At 51.4% G+C, this 27995-nt stretch overlaps 3 protein-coding genes and 1 long non-coding RNA gene across 11 annotated transcripts in view; 1 reads left to right on the plus strand and 3 right to left on the minus strand.

Moving 5' to 3' along the window:
- Positions 1–1616, minus strand: part of Aldoa (aldolase, fructose-bisphosphate A) — a 5001-nt gene extending 3385 nt beyond the window's left edge. For 2 of the 4 annotated variants that reach the window (XM_015491252.2, XM_048789748.1), the window contains exon 1: positions 94–261. Coding sequence is in view for 1 of the 4 variants with exons in the window: in XM_015491251.1 (XP_015346737.1) it covers positions 1251–1448 (198 nt within the window). In the remaining 3 variants the exon portion in view is untranslated. Of the gene's footprint in view, positions 1–93; positions 262–1250 lie in introns of those variants that run through there. The other 2 variants (XM_015491253.2, XM_015491251.1) reach the window with 2 other exon arrangements.
- LOC107146920 (late cornified envelope-like proline-rich protein 1) lies at positions 105–10403 on the minus strand. 2 transcript variants are annotated; one of them, XM_048789758.1, is made up of 7 exons: positions 8247–10403; positions 7967–8001; positions 7304–7447; positions 6900–7049; positions 1779–2275; positions 1534–1617; positions 105–839 (listed from the first exon to the last, which is right to left on the minus strand). In XM_048789758.1, the coding sequence occupies exons 2-5, from the start codon at positions 7970–7972 to the stop codon at positions 2162–2164; spliced, it is 414 nt and encodes a 137-aa protein (XP_048645715.1). In that variant the 5' UTR covers positions 7973–8001; positions 8247–10403; the 3' UTR covers positions 105–839; positions 1534–1617; positions 1779–2161. The 2 variants fall into 2 exon arrangements, with proteins under 2 accessions (XP_048645715.1, XP_048645714.1); XM_048789757.1 differs by having other exon boundaries at positions 8241–10403.
- Positions 10404–10435: 32 nt separating this feature from the next.
- On the minus strand, positions 10436–17984 carry LOC125612364. The gene is made up of 4 exons (XR_007342720.1): positions 17847–17984; positions 17583–17694; positions 15787–17360; positions 10436–10988 (listed from the first exon to the last, which is right to left on the minus strand). It is a non-coding gene; the product is annotated as an uncharacterized LOC125612364 (long non-coding RNA).
- On the plus strand, positions 12169–27943 carry Tlcd3b (TLC domain containing 3B). Of its 4 annotated transcripts, XM_048789765.1 has the most exons (8): positions 12169–12279; positions 12606–12736; positions 14433–14578; positions 17967–18097; positions 23116–23199; positions 25892–26126; positions 26518–26613; positions 26867–27943. In XM_048789765.1, the coding sequence occupies exons 4-8, from the start codon at positions 17973–17975 to the stop codon at positions 27152–27154; spliced, it is 828 nt and encodes a 275-aa protein (XP_048645722.1). In that variant the 5' UTR covers positions 12169–12279; positions 12606–12736; positions 14433–14578; positions 17967–17972; the 3' UTR covers positions 27155–27943. The 4 variants fall into 4 exon arrangements, with proteins under 4 accessions (XP_048645722.1, XP_048645721.1, XP_015346746.1 ...); XM_048789764.1 differs by lacking the exon at positions 12169–12279 and having other exon boundaries at positions 12598–12736; XM_015491260.2 differs by lacking the exons at positions 12169–12279; positions 12606–12736; positions 14433–14578 and having other exon boundaries at positions 17658–18097.
- The last annotated feature ends 52 nt before the right edge of the window (positions 27944–27995 follow it).

Below are 27995 nucleotides of genomic sequence, written 5' to 3' on the forward strand. Positions count from 1 at the left end.
CGGGTGGGGGCTCCGCGAAGGCGCCCGACCCGCCACTGCCCCAGGATCCTTCTCCATGGTTCCAGACCCTCGCACGTGGCTAGGGGCGCTCACCTGGCACAGAAGGGGGCGGGTTTGTGGGGTGCGGCGGCGGAGGGCGATGGGCTGGCGGGTGGACTGAGATGCGAACGCTGCAGTCGTCACCGGAACCGGGTTCTGCGGCGCGTTCCGAGAGGAACGAAGCCTATTCAGATCCCGAGGGGGTGGCGCAGGGGGCGGGCAGGAGGAGGCGACTCTGGTCTTTTAAAGACACCGCTCCGCCCTCCGCTGGGTTTTTTTCCTTTACCGGGGACTGGAGGCGTCCAATTGCAGGCGAGTGACAGTGCGCAAGGCCGCCCAGAAAGGCGAAGCTAGGAGGCGGCTCTTGGGAGGGGACAAGGCAGCGAGAATACGATCCCTCCCCCATCCCCCCAGGACGTGACTCTGGCCACATCCCGCGGGTCGCCAGGGCCCTCCCCTCCCTTGTACTTCCCCCCCATTCAGTCTGGCGCGCTCTGGAGTGCCGTGACTCAGCCGGAATTTTGGCACGGGATGAGATGGGGATGGGGAGGTGGGGGAAAAGCGATAGAAAAATCAAAAGATACGAAGGCTGGCCTCTCCTCCCAGGTACATCCCCGCGCCAGGGCAGCCCCAGCTTCCGGCCAGCGTGGTTGCATCGCATGTCACATCATAACCAAATCAAGAGGTAGGGCGTCTGCCTGCCTCGCCCGTGGGCTGTCCTGCTCAGTGGCGGAGCCGATCCCTCCCAGTCCTTAACTCAGGCGCAAGAGAGGCGGAGAGAAGGGCGGCGAACGGAAGCACTGGGAACGGAAGAGAGCGGCCTGGGCTTGCATAGAGCCGTAGCGAGGCCTTCCCCTAGGTGTGGGGTCCCGCCCTGGCAAGGGGTTCCCGCGTCAGCTTAGAGTCAGGCTCCGGGCCGGGAAGGCCAGCCTGGCCTGCTCTGGGCACATGCGCTTTCCGCCCGCTGCTGGTGCAGACTTGAAAACCAGACTGTGCGGAAACTAACCGGCTAGGACTTGGCCTAAACAAGTGTCCCTGCGAAACGTCTTCCCTGAACCTGAATTCCTTCTCCAATACAAAATCCACCCCAGCGCTGATCCACAGATTTCCTATTTCCGCGCTCCCAGATATTTACTGAGCTTCCCGAATCCTTCCCCCATTCCGACCCCTTCGGCCCACCCCCACCCCGCAGAGTTCGGCTAGCTGCCCACCTGCTGCGAGGCTGAAAGGGAGGCGCAGGCAGAGCGTGGTTGGCGGCGAGAGAGCCAGGCGGACACTGGGTTATAAGGCAGCTCCTGCCCTCCCCCCACACACAAATGTCCCCGACCTTCTCGGTAACCCTTGCCCTTTCGCCGCCACGAATCCCCTGCAAAGGACCTATATTTAGGGAAACCTGAAGCCCCTGACATTCAAGCCAGCGTGGGGCCCTCCATGGGGGAAGGAGGAGGAAGCCTTGGGTCTGCCCTAGGGGGAGAGGGGTCCCCTCCCACTCACCGGTACTTCAGAGGAAATTTCTTCCTTGGAGACCTAGACTGAAGCTCTTGGTTGTCAAGAGAAAATCAATCTTAGACCCGAGGTCTGTGGGGAGGGAAAGGAGTACAGGCAGTTAGAGGGGGTGGCCACCCTGCCTCCTCCCATGCCTCCTTCTCTGATTCCCTCCTCCCGGTGACTCTGGGACTCATGGTGGCTTTTTTTTTTTTTTTTTTTAAGAGGGAGAGCAGATGCAGGCAAATACTCACCTCCTAAAATAACCAAGAGTCCATGAACAGGGTGTGGTTGGGCACCCCTAAATCCTGAAACTCAAGGCCAGCTGAGTCCCACCCATCATGCAGTCTGTGGTGAGCAATGCTCCCCGCATCCTCCAAATCAAATACAATAGTTTACTTGGGGAGGGAAAGAGGGGCAGCCTCTCTCCCTCCCACCCTCCAAAGGAGCTGCAGTCCAGCTGCCCAAGGGCTCTCTGAGCCCTGCCTTGCAGGGAACCCAGCCCTCCAGTTGCCAGAGTGGTGAGCCATTTGTGGTTCCAATGGCCTGGAGAAAAAGTGTCTTGGGGGCCCTGAGGGAGGGGAGCATGTGGGCCCTGGTGGCTGGCTGCTCCCCAAAGGGCAGGGATCCTGGGTCCTCATCGGAGCTTGATCTCAAAGCAGAGACAGTTGAGGCTGTGGCAGTCTGGAAGTTGGCAGGCACAGGCACAGTCGCAGAGCGGGCAGCAGCGGGGGCACTGAGGAGCCCAACCCTAAGGAGAGGAGAGAGTGGTGAGGGAGGACCAGAGCCGCAGTCTGTTTCCCTCCAAGGGGAGAAGGGAACAGAGGGGCTGTGGAAGTCGCAACTGCTAGTGGTATAGAGAGTACCATCCACCCTGTAATCCCAGAGATCAGGAGGCTGAGACAGGAGAATCGTGAGTTCAAAGCCAGCCTCAGCTAAAGGGAGGTGCTAAGCAACTCAGTGAGACTGGTCTTTAAATAAATATAAAATAGGGCTGGGGATGCGGCTCAATGTTCGAGTTCCCTGAATTCAATCCCCAGTGCCAAAAAAAAAGTACCATCCACCATTCCTGAGAACAAAGCTATTCCCTGTGCTACTGGGAAATCAGCAATGAGGCAGTGTTCTAGCATTTCAGCTCAGGAGCTGGAGCCATTACTTAGGGGTTCTCTCCTTCTTCCCATTGCTTACATAAGGAGGCTGAGCACCAGCGGGTCCTTGGTCTATGCTAGAATTGAGGTGTCCCAGTGAAGATGGTTCTGCTACAACCTCATGGCCTTGTGCAATTGAGAGGCGATAGGAAGAGAAAGCATGCGTGTTTTTCTGTCTATCATGAAAAGAATTGCAGTGGTTATATGGACTTCTTTCTTGGCATGAGACCCAACTGCAGGATGTCATTCATTGTTGAGCCCAACTTTGTGTAGGGCACAGACTACATTCATGAATGATTTTTAAAACTTTGTTTTCTTTGAAAAATGACAATTTCAATTTTTTAAAATTTAAGATTGTATCTTTTAATTATCACAGTCCTGAAGAGTGGGCCTCTTTATAAAAAGGAAATAGAGGCTCAGAGAAGGGAGTGACCTGCCCAAGAGAAACAGTAAAGCTGGGATGGACCAGGGTCAGCTAGTCTTTAGGCCTACGATGCCCCAGTCCCCACTATCTCCCAGGACTAGGCATGTCAACTTCATTCTGGGGTACAAACGCAGGCCAGTTTTTCTCCTGTCCTCCACTGGGCCAGTGTAGGGAACTTGGCAGGTGTCCAACATGCAGAAAAGTGTTGAATGAATGGATGAATCTAAACACTTCATTTTTCCCTCTTTAGGCAAAAATAAGAGGGCTTCTAGGCTCCAGGAAAACAAGGTCTGTTGGTCAGGGAAAAGGAACATCATGTCCTAACAGATAGGGAGATCTGACCCCTCCACTTACTGCTCCTCTGCCTGGGACAAGGATGATCTGCAACTGCCCCAGGCATGGACTGGAGGCAGGCCAAATGGCTGCAGTGGGACACACCCAGGATGGCTGTGTGACAGAAGATTGGCTCCTTGAGGAGTAACAGTCACAGTTGCACTGTTCAATCAGAGACCGGGCCAAGCCAGGAATAGGGGAATGACCTTTTCAACAGCTGAGGTTTCGGGGTGCGGTGTCAGATGACTGGTGAGATCAGTGTCGCTAGGGTTCCAGCAAGGGGAGGGGATTCGCCAATGGCAGGCAGAGGGGTCTGAATTGGGCTGTGCTAATGTCTACAGAGGGAGCGGGCTAGAGGTGTCACGGTGGAAGGGAGAAATGGTTTTTGTGTGTTTATGAGGGTGTGGTTTGGGGGTGTCTCTGGGGAGTCCCAGTTTGGGGATGAAGTTGGCTCTGTGGGTTTTGAGGACCACACCATCATTCTGTGCACAGAGCTGGTGGCTGAGAGCAACTACACTGCCCTTACCTCAGAAACAGGGTATTAAAAGTATTTCTTGGCTCTGTGCACTGAAGGGTTTAGATCCAGTCATTAATAACTGGCTAATGGGTTTCTTGACTCTCATAAGCAGCCATGTGGCTTCTGGAAGGAATCTGCTGTTTAAGTACATTAAACAAGGACTCCACAAGACTTTTAACCCTTGCATTTCTAGAACTAGGCTCTTTCACTTTGGAATTTCCCTTGGTCTTCGTGAGGACCAGTCATCATTTTACAGGTTACAGTTCAGGCTCGAAATTCAGAAAGGCCCAGGCTTCAATCTCAGCTTGGCTAATTCATGTTCTGAACCTCAGTTTCTCCATCTCTAAAATCAATACAGCACCTGCTTCACAGGGTCACTTGGAGAGTCAGTGGGAAGCACTGAGCCCATACTTGATAGGAGCATTCTCACCACTGTAGTTCTGGTTCCCCTTAACAGTAATTCTTAACACTGGTGTGGATCAAAATCATGTGAGAGCTCACTAGAAGGTCACAAACTACAGTCCCACTCCACACCTACTGAGTGAGTGGCTTTCCCTTTAACTCCCCCACCTGCTTCTGATCACACACATATCATACCCTCCTTACACTCTACTGTAATTGCCTATTTCTCTCTGTCCATGTAAGACCTGGGAGGGCCAGGACCTTGTCTGTGTTGTTTCTGCTGAGCCCCTGGGGTCCAGCACAAAGCCTCAACAGTGATTTCATAAATATTTTGATGAATTTTTAAATGAAAGGATGAGATCCTCACCATTTGCCAGGGAAAGCAACATGGCAGGCAGGTTTTTCCTGAGAAAGGAAAAGAGCCCTGGGTTTGTGGTCTGGCTGGCCCAGCTGTGTGACCTCAGGCAAGTCACTTAAGCCTCTGTGAGCTTAAATGTCTACAACTGTAATACAGGCAGAGCTCTGTCACCTTTGTGGCTGTCATTGTTACTATAAGGAAACTAGCGAACACAGGGACTGCAGTGTACTTTGAGGAAAGAGCTCAAGGACAGGATGACCCTGCCTGCCCTTGGCTCTTCTAGATCCCTTCCTGCCTAACTCCAGCAGAAGCCGGAGAGGTTCAGGCCCTAAAGTCTCCAGGTCTGGAGCCTTGCCAATCCTACAGCCTTGAATTGGCAGGTGGGGGGACCCAGTGCTTCTTTACAGTACATCTCACCCCACCCTCTCTCCTAAGGAAGACATGCTTCCCTGTCAGTTTACCTCATGCATACAGACAGGCAAGGGGACTGTGTCCCCAGGACAGGGGGCCACAACTCACTTTATAATTGGGCATCTCCTATAAGATAGGAGTTTCTAGATAGAACCCAAGGTCGTTTTTTTTCTTCCCCTTTCCCTCTCATCAGTAATGCTGGGGCCCTACTCCTGGCTATCCCTGGGGAATCAGAAGCAGATTATTTGAAAGAGGAGAGCTCCTTGTCCCACAGTTTATTTTGAAACTCAAAACATCTGCCAGGAATTTGCAGCAAGCCCAGTCAGCCCAAGTTTTGACTTTGCTGGGGCTTGTTCTTTTATCCCCCACTTCCTCCTAGAGAAGGTCACTGCTCCAAGGGCAGAAGCTTTGCTGTCTAATTCTCTGAGCTCAAAATATCACTGTCTAAAAAGGTGGTCAATCACTAAACTTAGTATCTTTAAACCCACAAATGTAAAAATGGCTTGTCTTCGATGAGCCAGGCTTCTCCCCTGAGGATTCTGCCGCAGCTAGGACTGTGGAGCAATTTTCTAAGCAAGGCTTCGCTGGGTAACACTGAAAAGCCATTCAACTTCCCCAAGCCAGTTTACCCCCCCCCCGCAGAAAGGGCATAATAATACTTATCCACCTATATGTTCAGGCATGGAGAGGCGGCCAAGGTATCATGTCAAGTTTAAAGGGCAGGTAGCAGTTTTGGTGACATGGTCTATATGGTGTGACTCCATTTTTGCCAAATAATAGTAAGGTGCAGTAGTAATAGTACTGGATATTAGCATATGAGGGACATACACAAAATGTAGCCACTTTGGATTTGAGAATTGGTTTATAAAGTGATTTATATTTTGTGGTTTTACATGTGTGCTTTGTAAAAAAATACTTTTTTGTAATATTTTTGTAAACATATATATATAAGTTTTTTAAAATACCCAACTAGCCAGGTATGGCGGCACATACCTGTAATCCCATTGGCTTGGGAGGCTGAGGCAGGAGGACCACAAATTCAAAGCCATCCTCAGTAACTTAGCAAGGCCCTAAGCAACTCAGTGAGACTCCGTCTCAAAATACAACATAAAAAAGGGTTGGGGACATGGTTCAGTGGTTAAGAGCCCCTTGGTTCAACCCCCCTACCAAAAACAAATAAATAAATACCCAAATCACATAACTAGTATGTATCAATTAAAAATTAAAATTAAAATACATACCTAGATCTCAGGGTTTCTAGGAAAAATAGTAATGCCAATAAAGTGGTGTTCTCTGGAATATAATATTCACTCAATGACTCTCAGGTGCTCTGTGAGCTATTTTTCCTTTTTTGTTGTTTTTTCAGTCCCCATGAGTGCTCTACCACCGAGTTCCCAGACCCTTTTAAAAAACTTTTTTTTGAGACGGGTCTCACTAAGTTCTTGAGGCTGGCCTCAAACTTACAATCCACCTTCCTCAACCTCCTGAGTTGCTGGGATTTCAGGCATGTGCCACTGTGCCTGGCTTAGCTATTTTTCCTTTTAACTACCATTTTCGGAAGTGTTGATTATGTGCTGTGCATGTTGCACAGATCACCTTTCCCTGGCGGTTGCCCTATTTTCCTCAGGACCTGATGTGTTGTTATGTTGTCTTCACATAGCTCAATACCTGAACCGTGCCTCACCTAGAGTTGGTGCTCAGTAACGAATGTGGTTGAACAGAGACAATAAAGGCACAGATCATCCCTAGATCAGAGCTCTGCGGGGCAGGGTGAGAACTCACAGCTTCGCTGGGTTGTGGGCAGCAGGCATCCAGATAGCGGCCTGGGCTGGGCAGAGGGAAGTCACAGGCTTCTGCACAGGTCCAGCAACAGTCTTGTAAGGCACCTTTCTTCCTGCAGGGGGAGCTGCAGTCTGTGCAGCAGCCCTGGGCCTAGGAGATGGGAGGGCTCAGGATCCCGGGAGCAGCAGAGCAGGTAGGTAGGGACGGCTGAAACTCCCTTTAGGGAGGGGGCGAAATAAGGATGGCCTGGGGACAGGGAGGAGGGACTCCGGGTCCCACAAAAAGGATCCATGCAGGGACTATAGGGTGAAGGTGAACTCACAGTAAAAGTCTGCAGATGAGGGGCAGATTGACTGGCATCCCGTTTTCCAGAACCCACCCTTTATTCCCCACGACCCCCTCACCAGCAGGAAGTGCCTAGTCAGCAGCACTAGGCCCAGCAGCAACAAGTAGATGCCCACGGCAATGAAGACGATGGCAGGAATGGGCAGCAGCAGGGGAGGGCTGCTGGCAGAAGCCTGGGTTGGATCCCATGGGCTAGAGGAGGCCTGGACAAGCAGAGGAAGGGGGGTGACAAGGAGGTGGGGGGGGCAGCAGGAACACAGGAGGACACAGGGGTGGCTGGGGGAGGAGCAACCATTAGACCAGGGAGAAAGAGTCAATTGGATGATCCCTTGACTCACCATCTTGTCCCCCAAACCTGCCTTTTCCCTTGTCGTCCCCATTTCACCGCCATCCAATACTTCTAGAATCTCCCAGGACTTAAAAACTCTTCTCTTCAGTTCCCTTCTCCAAACAGACCCCATCTCTGACCCCACCGCCACTACTTCACCCTCTCTCCCAGATGACTTGGTAGACTCTTTATCTTGCCGGGAACACAGGAAATGTGCCCTCCAGCTGTTAGTCCATCCAGGACCCTGATTTTCTCCCAGCTCTTGTCCTAAGCTGGAAGGGTCCATGCTGGGTAAAAAGCTCCTTCCCCAGCCCTAGCTGGAGGCGAGCAAAGTCAAGGGGAGCTGAGGCGCGGAGGGGGCCCGCAGCAGGGTAGGGAAGGGGCCTGGACTCACGTCCATGAGGCAGGCTGCGCCAGACACTCCAGGAGCTGCAGAGAAAAAGAAGGACCTGGGCTCAGAGGCTGAGAGGGGCCGCTGACCCGGGTGCCCTCTCCTCCTCCCATTTCCCGTGTGGGGAAACTGAGGCCCAGAGACGGCTCCGGTCTGGACCGTGGTGGGTGGTCCGGGGATGCAGGGGCGGCGCCTTCCTCCCAGGCCCCAGCCAGGCCCAGGTCACGCCCTCCGCGGCCCTACACCCGGGCTCCCTCGGGCCACCCATCCCCATCACCTGCACCTTCGGAGCCGCCGGCAGTTCACAGATTCCGCGCCGCGCTGGGTCCAATCCTCCGTGGCGCCAGCACCGCCCGGGACCTTGCGCTGCTTCTTGCTGTTGCCATAGGTACCAGAGTGCCGCGCCTACGGCGGCCGCCGAGACTCAAAAGCCTCTTCCCGCCTAGCTTTTCCCGCCTGATTTTCCGCCAAGGGTTCTGAACCGCCATCCTCTGGGCTTTCCCGCTGGAACTGAACCGGAATAGCGAACTGTCACCTGCCTAGGTCGGATTTCCTTCAGGCGCTGGCCGTTGGAGGTGCCGCCCTGGATTCTGGGTGCTGCAAAGGAAGGACTGAAACCCTGGGCTACTGCACCAATTTGCTGTGTGACTTCGCCCAAGTTAATGAGACTTGCTGAGTCTATTTCCTCATCTACAAAAGGGGGAGCCACCTGATTCACAGGAATATTGTGCAAATCAAAACTACTTGTTAATTGCGTGGAATTATCAATATTTTACCAACCTGACCTAATTTCTCCATTCTTACACCTATTTTTTTTTTCAGCATTCACATCATTGTCAAAGTTATTTCCTACCACACACATCAGATCTTGTTACTTTTCTGCTTTCAATCTTCCAAAGGCTTCCTACTAGATCCAGGATAAAGCCACCACTGTGGGTCCTGGAGCTCTGACAATGAGGCCAATTTCCTGTCTTCACGTTGCTGGCATTCTACTGCAGGAGGGGAATCAGATAATATGTGTAAAACAAATCAGATTTGATGCCCAGTCCATTCTTTTAAAGCTCCTCATAAGATCTGTTGAAGGTTCCTGAGTTAGTGCTCAGGGTCTTACAGCTCTGTGGCTTTGCAGATGCCGTTCCCTTTGCCTATCACACCTTTCCCTTCACTTCCTCATGACAAACCTCTTCCTCATCCCTCAAGCTTGTGCTCAGTTGTGCCTCAGTGGGTTCTTGCTGCCAACCTCAGGAGGAGGTGGATGCTTTGGGCTCTGACGTTCCCACAGCCCTAGATAGGTGCTGCTAGTCAAGCATCACTTTGAGGTATTTGATTTCTCCACTTCAGTGTCTGGCTCCCCAGGTAGACTATGGACTGGGGCCTGGTCTGATTCATCTCTGTAGCTCAAGCACTTGGCCTAGCCTCGGGGATCCCACAGTAATTAATACTCACTGATTCTATGAATGACCCGAATCCAACTCTGTCCATGAAGGAAGAAGTGTTGGTGCTGTCATCCGGGGGCCAGGGCTGCCCTGGCTGGCAAGGCCCTCAAGGATCCCCCTCTCACTCCTGGCCTTTGATTGCACACACACAAGCGCACCTCCCACGGAGACCCCTGACTTCCTACGCAATGCTGCAGCCTGGTGTTTCCCCCCAGCTGCAATGCCACACCATTCCCCCTTTCGCTCTTCACCCTGATGTACACAGCTGCTGTCCCAGGGGGTTTCCTGTGCCATCAGACAGCCACAGAAATTGCCAGGCACTGCATCCCTGGGTTCCAAATCGCCCCTCCTACCTTCAACCACACCAAGGGGTTCCCAACCACTCCCACTGCCATCCTAGACCCCTGGGGGGGTTGAGCCCAGAAAACAGGACTCTCCCCATGTCACCATTGTTGATTGAAGACAGGGTCTGATTGCCTTCTCGGAGCTGTCTTCTTACTTGATAGAGTCCCCGAGGATCAGGATGAGGCCAGTTCCCACCTTGGCCACAGGAAAGGCCTCTGGTGATACATATCCCCACCCTCTCTTCAGCCGGAGCCAACAGACACGTCAGCTTTGGCGAGGGTTCTGGACACAGCCATGGTCTGCAGTGGTCAGACTCACTGCTAATGGTGTTCTGTTCCTACTGTTGGCTCATACATTATGCAGGAAGGTGGACAGTGCACCAGGCCTTGTTGCCAGGCAGGCTAGTGGGAGGGGTGACGTATGCACCCACTCTGCCAAAGTCCCACTTCTACCCACATCAGATGGTAATCTGTGGGAGGCAGCGAGAAACTGACTTCACAATAGCTGGATAAACATCAGTGTCCCTCTCCCTGAAGGTTAAAACTGGGGATGTTGGATAGTATCACAGGTTTTTTGTGCTGCCCTTAGGGAAGGGAGACATGCTCTGGATGATCCTGGGCCAGGTGGGAGACTGGCCACAGAGAAGGCCAGAGATGAAAGAAGCCTGGTCAGACTTGGGCCTGGGCCTGGGAAGAGCACCCGCAGATCTGATTTTGATCTAACCCTTCAGCCCCCTCCTATGGCTAGCAGGCAGCATTGTCTCCTAGAGATTAGGCTCACCAGCCTCCTGATTATAAAAATGAAAGGCCTGTGCTTGGTAATTACCCTGGGGGGCCAAAGAGCTGAGCCAGCATCAATAGAGGCCTCTCTGCAGACCTTATCTTATTTAATCCTCCCTGTAGACCTGGGTGACAGCAGCCATTATTTCCACTTTATAAATGGGAAAGAATGAGGCCCACTTGGGAAAACAGACACTTTAGAATCAAGCAAGATCTGGCTATTGGAAATCTAGTTCTGACATTGTGCCTGTGTGACCTCAGGCAGATCAACTGACCTCACTGAGCCTCAGTCTTCCTCACCTGTAAAGTGGGGACTTCCATAAGAAGCTGGCAGAATTTGTGCTGGTTAGAGAAAGGGTTTGTAAAGTACCTAGCATGGAACAAGAGACCATTAAAAAATATCAGAGAGCTCAGTGGTAGAGTACTTGCCTAATATGAGCAAGGTCCTGGGTTTGATCCCTAGAACTGCAAAACAACAACAAAACAATTAATGGAGATCACAATGGATACCTAAGAACTATGCTTTATGCATATCTTCTCACTTAATCATCTGGGCAACCCTTTGTAGCAGCTCTGTTATTGTCCCCATTTATAGATAAGAAGCCCAAGGGACTCAAAGAAGGTGAGTCACTTATATAAGGACTCTTGGCTAGTGAGAGGGCAGAACCAGGATCCAGGTCCAGGCAATGGGACTTTGTGTATATACACAACAGGGGCTCAGAAAGGCACTGCAACTTGGCTAAGATCACACAGCCAACATATGGGGACTTGGGCCCTTGCTGTGTGTCTCCTTCTCCTCTGTTGTGCTTTTTTTGGATTGGAATCGTTTGGAATTGTACCTCACCTGGGACAGGTACAAACAAAAGTACTAAATAATAAATACCCAGGCACCCAGGCCAAGACTCTCCCCAGAGCACGAGTGGGGGGAATTGGGCCTTCTCTTGGTGTCAGGTGGGGAACAGGCCACTCTGACTACTTATTGTTTACTTATTCACAGCCTGTGATGATATCACAGCGTGCGCCCGCAGGGCAGAGGCCCGCTGTGCCCAGGTAAAGAGGGTGAGCACAGCAGCCTGAAGCAACAGGGACCCAGGTAAACCGGTGGCAGGTCTGCCAGGACAGGATGGGGTGAGAGACTGGTGTGGGGAGCCGGTGGGAGAGGGGAGATGGCAGTGCCACCCCACACTTCCCCTTTACATTCGGTGGTGGCCAAAAGCTTTCTGGCTGCACTCCCAGGCCAGGACTGGCTAGTACCATCTCCCTTTCTTCACAGGGGAGCCCACACACTTCTAGAACACCTGACAAGGTGCAGTGTGCACAGAGTGCATCCCATCTTGGTTTATTTTAGGTGGTACAAGCAGTTCGGCATCCACTTCCCTTTCAACACTTTTAAGATGGCTCCAGGAGAAAGTCTCCTTCTGCTGCCAGGGCCTCTTAACACCTTTCTATCTGTGCTTATCTTTTTCTCTTTCTCTTAACCAAGAGACAGCAGCCTCCAGCTCAGAATGTGCAGTGGGGACATCTTCTGGATAGAAGGTTATGGCCTGTCCAATTTATATATGTATATATGTTACTTGTCTATTTACAAGCATTCTATTTCTTATCGTGATTAAAAACTTTCCTTTTAGTTAGACCCGGTGACAGTGATGCACCCCTGTGATCTCCAGCACCCAGAGAAGCCCTGGGAAGAGAATCGGAAGTTCAAGGCCAGCCAGGACAACTTAGTGAGACCCTGTCTCAAATAAAATAAGAAAAGGTGGGTGTGTATCTTGGTAGTAAAGTACCTGTGGGGGGTTCCACCCCAATAAAAAAAAAAGTATCCTTTTAGAGTACATGGTTAAAAGTGGGAACCCAAGAATTCAGACTACTAGGTTCAAGTCCTGTCTCTGCCACTAACTACTTGTGTGACCTTGGGCAAGTCACATAGCCTCTCTGTGCCTCAATTTGTTCATCTGTACAGGGAAGGTATTTCTAAAGTTATTATGATTAGATAATATATTATTATTATTAGATAATATATGTAAAGGGCTTAGATTGGTGCCTGGCATCTGTCAATGTTGTATAATTATTTGCTATTATTAGGTCAAATAGTACAAAAACCAAAACAAAACCATTAACTGAGGTTCGGGAAACACTTCTTTGAATCCATTCCATCATTTTGCACATCAGGGAACAAAGGTTTGGAGAAGATAAGAAGCTAAGCGAGGATATTGGTAAGTTTTCGATTCCCATTCTCATGATCAGTCATTTCAATAATGAATAAAAATACTTTTGAGTCTCGACTTATGCATTTGAAAAATGGAAACATCTCATTGGAGATTGGGATAGTGTGTGTAAGGAGGACTCAAAATGTTTGTCAGAGTGTTGTTGCTCCTGAATTCTCAACTGGGGTACATTGCCCCTCAGAGGGCAAAAACTGGTTCTTGGGTCAGGCACCATGGTGCATGCCTGTAATCCCAGCAACTCAGGAGGCTGAGGTAGGAGGATCCCAAGTTCAAGGCCAGCCTCAGCAACTAGCAAGGCCCTATGTAACTTAGTGAGACCCTGTCTCAAAACAAGAAGGGATGAGGATGTGGCTCAATGATTAAGTGCCCCTGTGTTCAATCCCTAGTACCCCTTAAAAATTGGTTCTTGGGGCAAAATATTCTTACTCTTTAACATATGAAGCACAGATATACATAAACAGATGTACAGAACATCTGTGTTGTTAAAATTTCATGATGGGGGCTGGGAATGTGACTCAGTGGTAGAGTGCTCCCCTCACATGTGTGAAGAACTGGGCTCAATCCTCAGTGCCTAAAACAATAAAAAATAAATAAATAAATAAAACACAATGGGCAGCAATTAGGAGGAAAAAAATACACACACACACACACACACACACATATATTCAAGTCTTCTTAAAAGAGCAGTAATGGGGGAAAAAAAGTTGAGAAACACTGCTGTCAACCCAAGGCTGACCTACATGGGTTGTGACCCACTAGTGGGCTGTGAAATCATGACCAGCATTTGGGGGAACCACACAAAAGGCTGCACATAAGGACCAGGCAGTACTGAGAGAAAGTTCCCCAGGTGGAGGGAATTTTCCACTCTCAGTGGTAGAGCATATCTTAGCATACTCAAGGCCCTGGATTTGATCCCCAGAACTAATAATAATAATAGTAGTAGTAGTAGTAGTAGTAGTAGTAGTAGTGGTGGTGGTAAAGTTTGCTCTCAGTTCAGTTCATAAAATAAAAGGTAATTCTGGGTGGCGGGGGGGAGTCACTTTAAAAAAGTTGAAAGCCATTACTCTAAACCACTCTTTCTCCCAGATGCAGTGGTACATGCCTGAAATCCAATGGCTCAGGAGGCTGAGGCAGGAGGAACTCGAGTTCAAGGCCAGCCTGAACAACTTAGTGAGGCCCTAAGCAACTTAGTGAGACCCTGTTTCAAATAAAAATAAAAGGGGCTGAGGATGTGCTCAGTGGTTAAGCACCCCTGGGTTCAATTCCCAGTACCTAATAATAATAACAAATGAATAAATAAGATTAAAATCGGGCTGCTGGTAGAGTGCTTGCCTCACATGCACAAGGCCCTGGGTTCAATCCCCAGCACCACACACACACACACACACACACACACACACACACACACAGTATCTGGGGCTGAAAGATCAGTGGATCAGTGGTGGTAGATCACTTGCCTAGCATGTGTGAGGCCCTGGGTTTGATTCTCAGCACTGCATATAAATAAATGCATAAAATAAAGGTCCATCAACATCTAAAAAATATTTTTAAAATAAGATTAAAATTTTAAATAAAGAAAAGGGTTGGAGATGAAGCTCAAGGTAGAGCGTCCCTGGGTTCAATCCCCAGTACAGAAAAAATAAATAAGCGAACAGGCAGACCACTGTTTCCCGTCACCCTTTAGTTCCCAGGCATGCCTGCGCAGCCTTGGACTGTCTGGCTTGAAACAAGAAGATACTGACGACAGGAGAAAGAACTGCAGGGGAGCCAGAATCCAGTGAAACGCGGACCTGACCTTTCCCAGCTCATGGCCCCACGCTGCGTTCCAGGGTAAGCCACACATCCAGGGCAACACCAGTACCCCTCAGCACCAGAGGGGGGCTGGCCCACTTACTCCTGCCTCTGCCTGGGCTTTCCTCCACCTGCCCTCCCCTCCCAACCTGGGAGGCAGCAGTCATAGCTCTGCCATTGACTGTGCCACCTAGGACAAGTCGCCTAGCTCTCCCAGCCTCAGTTTTCTCAGCAGTAAAATGGGAGCATTGTTTGGAAGGTGGTAGGGAAGGCGGAATGAGAGGGTAGAGAGATTTTAGCACACAGCCTTCTGGGTGCTCGCGATGATAGTAACTGAATGCTGTGGGAAGTCATTTATGTACATTATCTCTATTTAATCCTCACAATGAACCTGCACAGAGGAGGGCAGACACCAGAGACAGGTTGGCCTGGTTTCAAATCCCAACTCAGTATTATCTTTCAGTGTGTGTGGGCTGAGTCATGAAAGAGAAAGTATCTCTGGAAATCTTTTTATTTCTTTCTTTTCTCTTTCTTCTTTCTTTTCCTCTCCCCTTCCCTCCCTTCCTTCCTTTCTCTGTTTTTAGACATCATCTCACTGTGTTGGTTAAAACTCCTGAGATCTAACTCCTGCCCAGCCTTCTGACTAGCTGGAACCACAGGTGTGCACCACCCACTGGGCTCTTGTCCTAACTTTTAAAGTCCATCTGGATTCCTTTCTTTATGAGCTGTGCTGCCTTTTTAAAAAGGAGATTTCACTGGGCACAATGATCACACCTGTAATCTTAGAAACTCCAGAGGCTAAGGTAGGAGGATCACAAATTCAAGGCCAGCCTTAGCAACTTAGCAAAATCCTATTCAAAATAAAAAGGGCTGAGGATGTAGATCAGTGCGAGAGTACCCTGGGTTTAATCCCTAATACCCACCCTCCCACCCCCATGCGTGCGCGCGCGCGCGCGCACACACACACACACACGCAAAAGAACTTTTCTCTCAAGAGTAGCTGGGAAATGTAGTTTTTAATATTTATTTTTTAATTTTAGGTAGACACAATATCTTTATTTTCCATTTATGTGGTGCTGAGGATCAAACCCAGTGCCTCATGCATGCTAGGCAAGCACTCTACCGCTAAGCCACAGCTCCAGCCCTGGAAATGTAGTTTTTAAATGGACACATTCAAAAGGAAAAAAGTGAGACTGGACACTGATCACTGGTTAGGCAACCAGAGGCCTCATCTTAAATAACTTTACCTTGCTCTTGGCTTAATCTTTAATCTTCAGAGGCCCAAGGTGGAGGTTGAGTAGTTAAGTAGCAAGAACTGGGGGCTGGGATTGTAGCTCAGTGGCAGAGTGCTCACCTGGCATGTGGGAGGCCCTGGGTTTGAACCTCAGCTCCATATAAAAATAAATAAATAAAACAAAGATATTATGTCCAGTTACAACCAAAAAATAAGTATTAAAAAAGTAGCAAGAACTGTTAACAGACAAAAATTCTAAAAATATGAATTAAGATGTTTAAATTGTATTCAGGACTATCTTTTTCTTCCTTAAAAAAAAAAAAACATAACAAAAAAACCCAAAAAAATTCATAAAATAAGTTCAATCCCCAGCAGCAAAACAAACAAAAACCCTTTAATTCCTTTAGGATAATGAGTTTTTGAGTTTCCTATATCTGCTTAACATTATAGAGACCAACAGATTCAGAAAATATGGTTGAAAGAAATACTGTACCTCATTCCCTTCCTGACTGTAACCTTGGGGTAGGTACCAAGCCTTTCTGTACCACTGTTTTCCCAACTGTAAAGTTGATACAATAATAATCCCTACCCACAAGGTTATTTGGGAAAAATGATTTCATGTTTTTAAGCACTCAGATCAGAGTCTGGCCCACAGTAAATGCAATATAATTAGCTGTCATCATTATGATCTCAATCTCACAGAGGAAGATACCGAGGCCCACAGGGGTTCTGCTCACCATCATTCAGGGAATGAAGAGCCAAAATTTCCTTAGCATTTTTAATTTTTGTATTCACTTACCTGCGATACTGAGGAGTGCTCTGCCACTGAACTACATCCAAGTCCTTTACATATTTTTTTTTTTCTTTTGAGACAAGATCTCCCTAAATTGCCAGGCTGAACTTGCAATTCTCCTGTCTCAGCCTCCCTTGTCGCTGAGGTGCTCCAGGGCTAGTTTCTCTACTGCCCCACACCTTCCCCCACCACTACCACAGAATGGACCCAGAGACTTCAACCACTGAGCCACATCTCGAGGCTGTTTGTTTTTGCTTTCTTTGATTTTGAGACATGGTCTCACTAAATTGCTTAGAGCCTCACTAAATTGCTGAGGCTGTCCTTGAATTTCAGATCCTCCTGCCTCAGTCTCCAGAGCTGCTGGGACATGAGATGCGGCAATAGGCTTCTCTACTACCTTTTAAAGCAATAACAGACCTTTCTTAGTCTCCCTCTTCTTCCTATTCCTTTTCTTCCAGCTCCGCCTCTGAAATGTGCTGTCCATCAAGTCATCAACGAACTCTAATTGGCTAATTCTACACAAGGTGCTAGAACGCCCTGCCCACTTCCGCCCCAGCAGAAATAAACGATAGGGCACCTGTGTCAAGAGGTTGGCCAATGGGAGGGTGATGCTCCTGTGGCTCCAACTGCCTCGGCTGAGCAGCCTCGTGCCCTTGCAGTTTGACATCTTCCTTGTAGCCTGAGAAGGTCTCTTCAGAAGCACTCCAGGGATGGAGGATGGCAGGCCCCGACCACCTGCGTCCCTCCTGCGCCTTCCCCACTCCTCTCCTCCTCGGAGCGGGTGGGAGGGGAGGCTTTGCCAGGCAAAAATAATATCTATGTAAATATCCGTGTTTTCAGGGTTTCCTTTTTCTTTTTTTCGTTTTTATGGGGTAAAAATCACTTTGGCTTTCTTTTTTTTTTTAAATGTTATTTTAAAATTTCAAGTGTTTTGACAATTTGAACACCCCCTCCCTTCCTTTTCCCAAGTTTTGGGTGCTGAGGAGAAACATCAACCTCCCTCTCAGTCCTCCCACCTTGTCGCTGAGAGGTGAGACCCTGTGAGAAGTCTGAGCCCCTCGGAGGAGTCAAGGGTGACATAGGAACGGAGGATGATCAGGGTGGAGTTAAGAAAGGGCAGGCACATCACTGCGGTGGAGGAGAAAGAGAAGCCATTTTAAGGTGTGAGATGGACTAGGAGGTGTAGGTCAGCTTCAGGGATGGCAGGGAAAATGAATGAAATAATACTAGGTTTAAACAAAAGGAAACAAAAAAAACCAAACACCAGGATGTTCAATAACCCCGGATGAAGGATGTTAGAAACGCAATGATTTTCAGTGGCTGCAGCTGAGTGGATCTCACGGACCACTGCAGGGTTAAGGAGTTCTCATAACCATTTCTTTTCCCCTTCTCTACCTCAGACAGGCATGGCCCTGCTCTTTGTACTAGGTTGCGTCTTCTTCCCAGTATTCTTCGCTATCCTCCGTTGGGGCCTGCAGAACTACACCAAACTGCAGATGGAGGCAAGAGAGGCTGTTTTGGTGGCATCCAAGTAAGAAGACCAGGGTGAGAGTATCTTTCCTGAGGGCCAGGGCTGCTGGAGCTGATCTCTTCACTTCAGGACTAGGTAGTGGCGGAAGCAGAAGGAGAATGTGGGATCTGATGCGGCTCGGGGTTAGGAGGCAAAAGACATGGGCCATGGGTTGGGGATATAGTTCAGCTGGTAGAGTACCTGCCTCACATGCACAAGGATCTGGGTTCAATCTGCAGCACCACACACACAAAAAGACACTGCTCACCTATAATCCCAGTGGCTCGGGAGGCTAAGGCAGGAGGATCGCAAATTCAAAACCAGCCTCAGCAAAAAGTGAGGTGCTTAGCAACTCAGTGAGAGCCTGTTTCTAAATAAAAATACAAAATAGGGCTGGGGATGTGGCTCAGTGGTCAAGTGCCCCTGAATTCAATGGTTGGTACCCCAAAACAAAAACAAAAAGAAATTGGCTATGGCTGGTCACTGTGGCGCCCACCTGTAATCCCAGTGGTTTGGGAGGCTGAGACAGGAGGATAGCCAGTTCAAAGCCAGCCTCAGCAACCACAAGGCACTAAGCAAAGTTGCTAAATAAAATACAGAATAGGGCTGGGGATGTGGCTCAGTGGTTGAGTGCCCCTGAGTTCAAGCCAGTTCAAAAAAACACTGGCTATGGAATCTTTGGCAAGTCCTTTAGCCTCTGAGCTTCAAATTCCTCACTTCAAAATGGGTTTAATAATTATGACACTCCCTTTCCTTTCTTCATGGAGATGTTTAGGTGAGAGTCATGTGAATTAGCATCTCTCAAGGAGGGATTGCAAATTCCTGAAAATAACACAAAGATGTCTGAGCTGGAGGACTCCATCCAATGGCCATAGCGGGTGCTCAATTCCAGCAAGACATTTTGGAGGCTGGGTGATGTGATGTACCTATAATCTCAGTGACTTGGGAGGCTGAGGCAGGAGGATCATAAGTTTGATGCCACCCTGGGCAACTTTGAAACCCTGTCTCAAAATTTAAAAAATAAAAGGGCTGGGGATATAGCTTGGTGGTAAAGTGCTGCTGGGTTCCACTCCATGTACTGCAAAACTAAACACAAACAAATCATTATGTTACCTGTTCTGATTCTTTCTTAAAAGAGGTTGAGATTTTTTTTTTTTTGCTACTGGGGATCAAATGTAGGGTCTCAAATATTTTAGGCAAGTGCTTTATCACTGAGCTATATCCCCAGGCTAGAAGTTGAGCGTTCCTTTTTTTTTTTTCCTTTTTTTGGGGGGAGGGGTGGGTGGACCTCGGATTAAACTCAGGATCACTCAACCACTGAGCCGCATCCCCAGCCCTATTTTGTATTTTATTTAGCAACTGAGTTGCTTAGCGCCTTGCTTTTGCTGAGGCTGGCTTTGAACTCTGGATCCTTTTGTCTCAGCCTCCCAAGCCACTGGGATGACAGCATGCACCACTGTGCCTGGCAAAGTCGAGCTTTTCTGTGAAATTTGGCAATCTTGGAACATAGACAAAAAATTAGAAATTAAATTAAGAAAATCCTGTACTCTGCTGACAACACCATATTGGTGAAACAACATGTTTGTGGCCTTGACATTGTGGCACGTACTGTAATCCCAGCAGCTGTGGAGACTGAGGCCCTAAGCAATTCAGCAAGATCCTGTTGCAAAAAAAAATTAAAAAGCTGGGGATGTAGCTCAATGGCAAAGGGTCCCTAGCTTTAATCCTGAGTGCAAATAGATAAATAAGCCTGTGGGATCTGTTGAGCCCTCGAGCTGCAAATTTATGATCCATTTGACAAAAGGTGAGCTATTTCAAACCATAGTTAGGACAATGAGTATGCAGAAGGCAGAATTCATTAGGGTGTCCAAGTGAATGCCTGGCAGAAAAAAAAAAAAAATCACACATGCAAAAAGCACAAACCCTTGTTTTACCTCATCCAAGGTAAAACCACAGTTCCTTGACCAAGTCTGTGGTCCTTAGTTTTGGTGTCCTCCTGAGTTCCTTTTGCAGTTTTGCTCATTTTTGACTCTGGAGTTAAGCAAACATTGGTTCAAAATCCAGCTTCTAACCAATTTTCATAGCTGTTTTATCTTGGCAAGTTTTTGTTTTTTAAACTTCTAAACCTCAGTTTCTTCAATGAACTGAGAATACCACCACCTGGGAAGATTAAATAAGAATCAACATAAGTCGCTATGAAAATTGGTTAGAATATAATAAAGGTCAGGAAATTGGGCCCCTTTTTCTTAAGTGAAGCCCTGAGGTCAGGAACTAAGTCTACAAATTGTCTCTAAAACTGTTTCCAACTCCCGCCTAAGGTGAGACTTGTCCTGGTCTTTCCTAGGCCACTAGAGGGCAGCACAAAATTGCAAATTCCAGCCTTTGCCTCTTTAGGAGAGGAGTGGGCTTTGGGAGGGGGAAAGGCCAACTGTAGCCCTGATTATTGAGCCATAGCTCAGGGCAAACCTGGAGACCAAAGTATGGTTTGGGTAGCAAGAGCCATGTCCTGAAGACATCCACAGAACCATTGGTTCAGGACAGAAGGCAGGACTCCAGAGGGGCCACGTGAAAGTGAGGAGCAGCTCTGAGTTGGCCTAGTTGACTTTGACCAAGTCACTGGACCTTACTTTCCTAGTGATTGAATGAGGGACTCTGTCCAGCCAACCCCTGAGACCCTTTTCCTCTCTGAAACTGGACTGTTCTGTGAAGTAGCAGAGGAAGGGGAACCAGGAGCAAAAGAAAGCGGTGGGCACCTAGGGAGCCAGGGGAGGCCAGGCAGCCTGAGGAATGTGGCCGGAGCCTCCTGGGCTCCAGGCGGGTTTTCTTTTGAGTTCCCACCATTTCTTAACTTTGTGACCCTGGGAGCATCACTCAGTGCCTAGGACCATTTCCTGACCAGTAGAAAGGGGACAAGCACAGCCACCTGGTACTGTTCCAGCAGTAGATAAGGACATGGGGCAGCCGTGCAGCTGAGTTGGGGACACATACAAGGTGCTTCATGCTTCTCAGTTCCTCCTCTCCTGGGGGTGGAGCAGGGGCTCTGGGTCTGAAGGACTCTGTGTTGAGATGCACCACTTCCTGCAGCTCCCTTCCCCAGGGAACCCTCTCTTTGGCAGGAGTAGACGCCCCTAAGCTGAGATCCCTGGCAGGCCACTGACAGTCACATCTTGGGAGGCATTGGCAGAGGAGGAAATACCAGGCACTTCAGAGTGCTGATGGGAAATGGGGTCAGGCCCATCATGGGGGTTTAGAGCCCCCTCGCAGCTGGCCAGGGAGCCCCAGATCACCTTCTTTCCCTCGAGAAGAGCCATCCCTTCCATGGCCCTTGTCCCCAATAGCCCCCCTGTGCCGCAGCTGCTGTCTCTTTAAGGGCCTCCCCCTTCCTCTTTCCCTGCTCCCCCCATCTCTGTCGCAGCCGCTGCTGTGGCACAGAGCTGCATGGGAGACGCTGCTGCAGGTCCGGTTTCTTGGTGTCTGGTCGGTGCCATCATTTCCCCACCCTTCCCCCGCCCTCCCCAGGCGGGCAGCTTCCCCTCCCCCTCNCCTCCCCCTCCCTCCTTTCAGGGCTGGCACCTCTCCCCCCAGCCCGCCTCCTCGGGCCCTCCCAGTCTCCCCACGTAACCCCCCCACCTGCCGCGGCTCTCCCTCCCCTCCCCCAGCTGCATCCTCCTCCTCCTGTCCCCTCTCTCTCGGTCCTCACCAAGTCCTCCCCTGCCGCCTCTTCCCATCCCTCACCGCTTTCTCCTGCTCCCTGCTCCCGTCCTTGGGCTCCCTGCTCTGCCTGGCCAGCCCTCTCCCTGTGTCCCCAGTCTGATCCAGAGTCCCATTCTCTCTTCCTCTGGTCCAGCTCCCTTGTCCCATCCCGTCCCCGCCCTGTCCCCTTTGTGCCCCTTCCTCTCCCTCCCTCCCCCGGCTCCGCATCCCGGCTCCACCTCCAACTCCCCTCAGCCCTGCCTCTCTGCCCCTTGTTGACCCGCTCGTCTCCCTGCCCGAGTCCTGAGCCACCATGCTGACCCCGATGGTGGCTGGGGGGGTGGTGTTCCCCGGACTCTTCCTCCTCTCCAAGAACACGCTCCAGCGGCTGCCCCAGCTGCGCTGGGAGGAGGCCGACGCGGTCATTGTCTCAGCCAGGTAAACGGCATCCCCTCCCCAGCTTAGTCCCTTTCTCTTTCTCAGGCTTTATGGGGACAGAAGGGACCCCATCACTTCCCTGCACCCTTGGCCCCTGTGGGGACGGGGAGCCTGGCGGTGGTCAGTGGGCTCTGCTGCCAAGCTCCCTTCCTTCGGGGGTCTTACTCACCTTCCCAGGAGACCTCCCCAAACCAGCCATCTGGTCTACTAGTGTTCAGACTGCTTTTCTTCCCTTCTCCCAGCCACCCTCCCACCTCCCAAACAGGGCCAGCATGTGACTAAAACATTCCTATAAGATGTCAGGGAACAAGGGGAAGAGCACCATGTGTGAATCAGGATGAGTGTTGGGGACGAGGCACAGAGGAGTGAACAGTGGAACTCTCTACAACCCTGGAATTAGGGCCATCACCGGGAGGGGAGCTCCGTGGCAGTCAAGGAGACAGTGGGAAAGTGGCCAGGAGGAATTTGGGTTCACTGCAGGGCCAGGGGCCCGAGTAATGGGTGGCATGGTGACTGGGCAGCCAAGTGGGGCAGGAACAGCACAGGCTCCCCTTGCCCTCCTGGGCGTCCCCTCCTGGGCAGAGGCTTTGCTCTCAGCCACACATTCCCAGCATTGTTTCACCTCAGGGTGACCTCCCTGTGTCCTGAGAGGAAGGCCACTCAGTATTCACAAGCCAAGGGAAGGGGAAGGCCACAAGGAATGGGGCAAACTGAGGGACAGTGGCGGAGCAACTCAGGACTCTGGAGGTGGTGGTGGTAGGGTGGGTGAATCTGGGAAAGCCCGGTCTTGGGAGGTGAGCCAGGAATGGCCTGAGAAGTGACCAAACCCAAAGCAAATAACTACTAGTGAAAAGGAGATGTCAAGGCACGCACCTCCCCACCTGCCACTCCTCCCTCTGTCTCCCCAGGTTAGTGTCCTCCGTCCAAGCCATCATGGCCTCCACAGCTGGCTACATCGTCTCCACCTCCTGCAAGCACATCATCGATGACCAGTAAGTGTCACGCACCCACCTCTGCCCAAGTCCCTCCTCTGTTATGTGTGTGATCCCAGAATACCCGAGATCCTCTGGGGAGCCACCAGTGGTCCCCACGCTCTTCACTTGGGCCTGAGCAAGTTTTACTGCCACAGCTGCAACTCAACACCAGGGATAAATTTATCCTGTCTTGTCCTCAAAGGTCAGAACCAGGAGAGCAGAAGTAGGGATCAAAGAGAACCCTCAAAGCGTTCCTGGTCAGCTTCCGGGCCTCTTGTATTGTAGTGGGCTCTGAATGTCACTTCCTCTGTCTCCACCTACACCACCCCTCAGACCCACCTTCCAACAAACTCAACTGCAGTGCTCTCCTCTCAGGCCGGGCTCACCCCTTAACTCCTCCCAGAATTCAGGTGTGTCGCCTCAGCTCCCGAGAGAGGAGAGATGACACACGAGGCCACTGAGGTCAGGCAGTGGGGGAAGGGGAAGGGAGGGCGAACAGGCCAAAATTTGGCACAGGCAGCTGCTGCAGTGCCTGGTGCTTGCCAGAGAGGCCCAGGCTGGAGAGGTGGGGCAGGAGGGAGGAGGAGGAGGAGGAGGAGGAGGAGGAGATGGGCCCTGTCCATGGTGCTGACCAGCCTGTCCTGGCTGACCACAGGCTGCTGCAAGTTGCCTGCGGCGAGGGTGCCCGTGACACCTGCCCCACTGGTTCTGCTCTCCTTCCCTCATGTCCCTGGAGACCCAGGTGATATTGTCTGGATGACCCTGATCTAGAGGTGCCCCTGTTCTCTCTTTGCCTCCTCTTTTCCTGGGGGTGAGTTCTCTCCTCTGTAAGGAAGTGAGTAGAACAGTTAGTTCTTGGCTTAACTCTTTCTTCAGACCCAGCCCAGAGACTTGGCTTCTTCCCGCCTTCTCCATGCTCTTTCCTGCCACAGGGTCCAAGGCAAGCCTGGGCTTCCACGAGTCCCTTTCTCATGCCTTCTTACCCAGAGGTCACCTTTCCATTCTTGCATTTCCTCCCCCTCCTCCAGATCTGCTCCTGTCCCTCCTTCCCCCTTTAATCCTCAGGTAGGTAGGGAGGATCAGGGTTAATCCAGGGGCAACAGCTGTTCCTACTTCTGAGCACCTAATTGCTGAGAGGGTGGGGATGGGACTGAACACTCCACATGGCATCCCAGGGCCTGGGGCCCCTCTGCCTCTTCCCCCACACTCCAAGGTCCCATCTGTCCCATCCCCATCATGTCTACTGGGCCAGCTCTCTGGACCACTTCCTGCTATAACTTCTCTGAGGCCAGTTTGGTCCTCTCCCACCTTCTCCCTGAACTACTTGCCCTTTGTTTCTGACCAGCTGCCTCTCCCATCTCATGCCCAGAACCACCGCGCCATGGGTCTCAAGTCCTCTTCCCTGATATCATCTTGGTGCCAGTGGGCTGCCTGGCCCCTTCCCACCCAGCCTTCCCAGGGACCACCCCCTGTCCTCAGCTGACCTCTACCCCCGGAGCTCCTCACGTGTGGCTCTGGCTCTTTCTCTATGAAGTGCCTCTAGCTGACTTTGTGTTTGTCCCCTGGCTAGCTGGGCAGGCTCCCCCAGGCCTGCTTTTTGGACCTTCCACTCCCACCTTAGACCTGTCTCAGGACTGCAGAAAGTGCCACTGTGCTGACTCAAGAAGAAAAATGCAATGTTGCATATCCACGTGCTTCTCGGGTTTTGTTTACTCTCAATATATGTAGAACTTTCTCTGTCCGTGGCACCTTTGCTCAGCATTTTCTTCTTAATGCTTGGCAGGACCTGAAAAAGCAAGCAATCAGGCCACCTTCAGGCAGAACAAGCAGCACTGGCAGCACCTCTACCTTGCCTGTGGGCTGAGAGAGAGAGCTTCCCGTGGTTATTCCTTGGCTTATCCTTTCTGTAACTCGGTTTCCTCATCTGTACAATGGGGATGAAAGCCATGCTTACTTTTTATGGTGGGTTTTTTTGTTTGTTTGTTTGTTTGTATCAAGGAATGAACCCAGGGACGCTTTACCACTGAGCCACATCGCCAGCTCTTTTTTTTTACTTTGAGACAGGGTCTTGCTAAGTTGCTTACAGCCTCACAAAGTTGCTGAGGCTGGCCTTGAGCTTGTGATCCTCCTGCCTCAGCCTCCCAAGTTGCTGGGATTACAGGTGTGTGCCACCATGTATGGCTTTTTGTAGGGTTTTTGTGAGGAGTAAATAAGTTTACACAATGTAGAGATTTCGATATTAGTATAGTACTTGGCTGTACTAAATGAGCAATTGGTCTTCAACCATAGGTCTTTACTTCCTGTGTGCTTTGTCCTAATCTGATTCTCTTTATATCTTGCATCTCTGCCCTTTGATCTATAGGTGTTTCCTGGTCTTCTTTTCTTTTTCCCCAAGTATATGAGAGAGAGAGAGAGAGAGAGAGAGAGAGAGAGAACCCAAGCACAGCATGGTGGTTTCTGAGGTCTGTCTGTTTGAATCCCAGCCCCAACATTCAGCAGCTGTGTGACTATATGACATTGGGCAAGTTTATTTCCCTCCACCCTGCGGTTCCATCATCCATAACTCACTGTGTTCTCACCTGAGACTTCACTTCTATCTCAGGGTTGTGGGCGTCCCTTGAGATCTGCCTCTGGTGGAACATCGGGTGCTGGTGGCACCAGGAGCCATCCATTCCCTCTCCTGATCCCTCCCCCTCTCTTTGCCCCACAGACACTGGCTCTCCTCCGCCTACACGCAATTTGCAGTGCCCTACTTCATCTACGACATCTACGCCATGTTCCTCTGCCACTGGCACAAGCACCAGGTCAAAGGGCATGGAGAGGACAATGGGAGACGCAGAGCACCGGGCAGCACCTGGGCCGTGGTGCGAGGCTACCTGCACAAGGAGTTCCTCATGGTGCTCCACCACGCTGTCATGGTGCTGGTGTGCTTCCCCGTCTCCGTGGTGAGTGCTCCCAGAGCCAGGTGGCCTGGCGGGGCGCAGGGGGGGGCTTGTCCTTCACATCACACCAGCTGCAGGGGCCTGGGGGCCCTCCCAGCAGGATGGGGTGGAGGGACATTTCCTGGGCACCAGCCCAGCCCGGGTCACAGGAGGCACAAAGGTCTAGAATCAGCCTGGCCCAGCAGGACCGTGCCCAGCTGTGGCACTTTGTGGAGCCTCTGCTGCGTGTCTCTGAGCCTCTGTCTCCTCCCCTGAGGTGTGAGGGGCCATCTTACCTGCAGGACTCTAGGAGGGATGCAGAGAGGCAAGGCGCCCAGCTTTGCTCCTGAAATTCTCCAGTTAAGTGATGGGGGAGAGGAAGGGCTGCCCCTCACCCTCCTGCCTCTCCTCCCAGGTGTGGCGACAGGGGAAGGGAGATTTCTTTCTAGGCTGCATGTTGATGGCAGAAGTCAGCACCCCCTTTGTCTGCCTTGGCAAGATCCTCATCCAGGTGAGAGGGTACCTGAGGGCATAGGAGCCTGATCCCAGGGCCCAGGCAGGGCAGGCACTTTCAGGGACCCTCTGGGGCTCTTTAAAGGCCGCCAGGTGCAGTGTCAGGCGTGGGAGGAGACGCAGGCTGGCTGGAGGGGAGGCAGCGGTGGGGGATTGTTCTGAGGCCTCTGACCTGAGGGAAGATGGACAGGGGGTGCGCAGAGGGGACAGGGCCTTTGCTCCCCACCCTGTCACCTGTGCTCTGTCCGCAGTACAAGCAGCAGCACACGCTGCTGCACAAGGTGAACGGGGCCCTGATGCTGCTCAGCTTCCTGTGCTGCCGGGTGCTGCTCTTCCCCTACCTGTACTGGGCCTACGGGCGCCACGCCGGGCTGCCCCTGCTGGCTGTGCCCCTGGCCATCCCGGCCCACGTCAACCTGGGTGCCGCGCTGCTGCTCGCCCCCCAGCTCTACTGGTTCTTCCTCATCTGCCGCGGGGCTTGCCGCCTCTTCCGGCCCCGAGGCTCCCCGCCACCTTCTCCCTGTCAGACCCAGGATTGAGGGTGGGGCCTGGGGACCCTCCCCACCTGCACCCCCCTTGGGGACAGGGCTCTGGGGCTAGTGGGTGGGGGTTGGGAGCCAGGGGCCCCTTGCCTTGACAGCCCCAGGACTGACCGATGGACTCAGAGGGGGAGGGGCATCTTCCCTCAGGGGCTAAGAACAGGAGCAGGTGACCGAAAGGCAGGGAGAGAGGGGACCTCTCTCAGGAGCCAGGCTGAGCCCCTTCGCACCCCCTGCGCTGGGACAGCCAGGAAAGGGGAAGGGAGCGCACTTCCTACCTGCCGAGGGCTGGGGGGCCTGTGGGGAGATAGGGACTCAAGGGGACCAGGAGTCAAGGACATGGGGGTGGCCTGCTGCCAAGGACATACATCCCAGCCCCTCTGCTGCAAACCCCTCTCTGCTCCCGGGTCACCTGGGAGAGAGGGGACACCCTGACTCACCCCACGGGCCTCCTGAGGGCTGGCTGCTGCCTCACAGCTCCTCTCCAGGGAGGCCGGCCTGAGGGATTTTATTTATTTTATTTATTCACTCAAATTCAAACTGATTTGCTGGGGTGGGGAGGGAGGTGGCTGCTACCCCCACCCCCAGCCTTCCCAGTGCTGAGCAACCCCGGGGGGCCGGTGAAGGGCACCCAGCCCCTTCCCATCAGGCTGCACATCTTGCCCTCGGGCCCTGGCATGTCCCTGGTGCTACAGACCTCTCAAGGCTTCCTCCAATCTGGGGTCGGGGGACCCTGGGAGGTGCTTTACAGACCGCTAATAAAGACGATCTGCGTCTGCGTGAACGCCACCTTGACTGTCTTTGCCCAGTTCTTTAGGGCAGGGAAGGAAGGAGGTGGGGA

The sequence above is a fragment of the Marmota marmota genome, unplaced genomic scaffold (genome assembly GCF_001458135.2).
Source record: "Marmota marmota marmota unplaced genomic scaffold, marMar, whole genome shotgun sequence".
Classification (NCBI taxonomy): domain Eukaryota; kingdom Metazoa; phylum Chordata; class Mammalia; order Rodentia; family Sciuridae; genus Marmota; species Marmota marmota.

Bases quoted from the DNA above. Each gene is read 5' to 3' on its own strand.
- LOC107146920 (XM_048789758.1), bottom strand. The intron at 7,050-7,303 runs GTGAGGGGGTCG...CCCATCTCCTAG, and splicing joins TGACTAGGCACTTCCTGCTG to GCCCAGGGCTGCTGCACAGA. The intron at 2,276-6,899 runs GTGAGTTCTCAC...TCCTCTCCTTAG, and splicing joins GCCCACAACCCAGCGAAGCT to GGTTGGGCTCCTCAGTGCCC.
- Tlcd3b (XM_048789765.1), top strand. From the start codon at position 17,973: ATGGCCCTGCTCTTTGTACTAGGTTGCGTCTTCTTCCCAGTATTCTTC. The intron at 18,098-23,115 runs GTAAGAAGACCA...CTGTCTCCCCAG, and splicing joins GCTGTTTTGGTGGCATCCAA to GTTAGTGTCCTCCGTCCAAG. The intron at 23,200-25,891 runs GTAAGTGTCACG...TTTGCCCCACAG, and splicing joins AAGCACATCATCGATGACCA to ACACTGGCTCTCCTCCGCCT.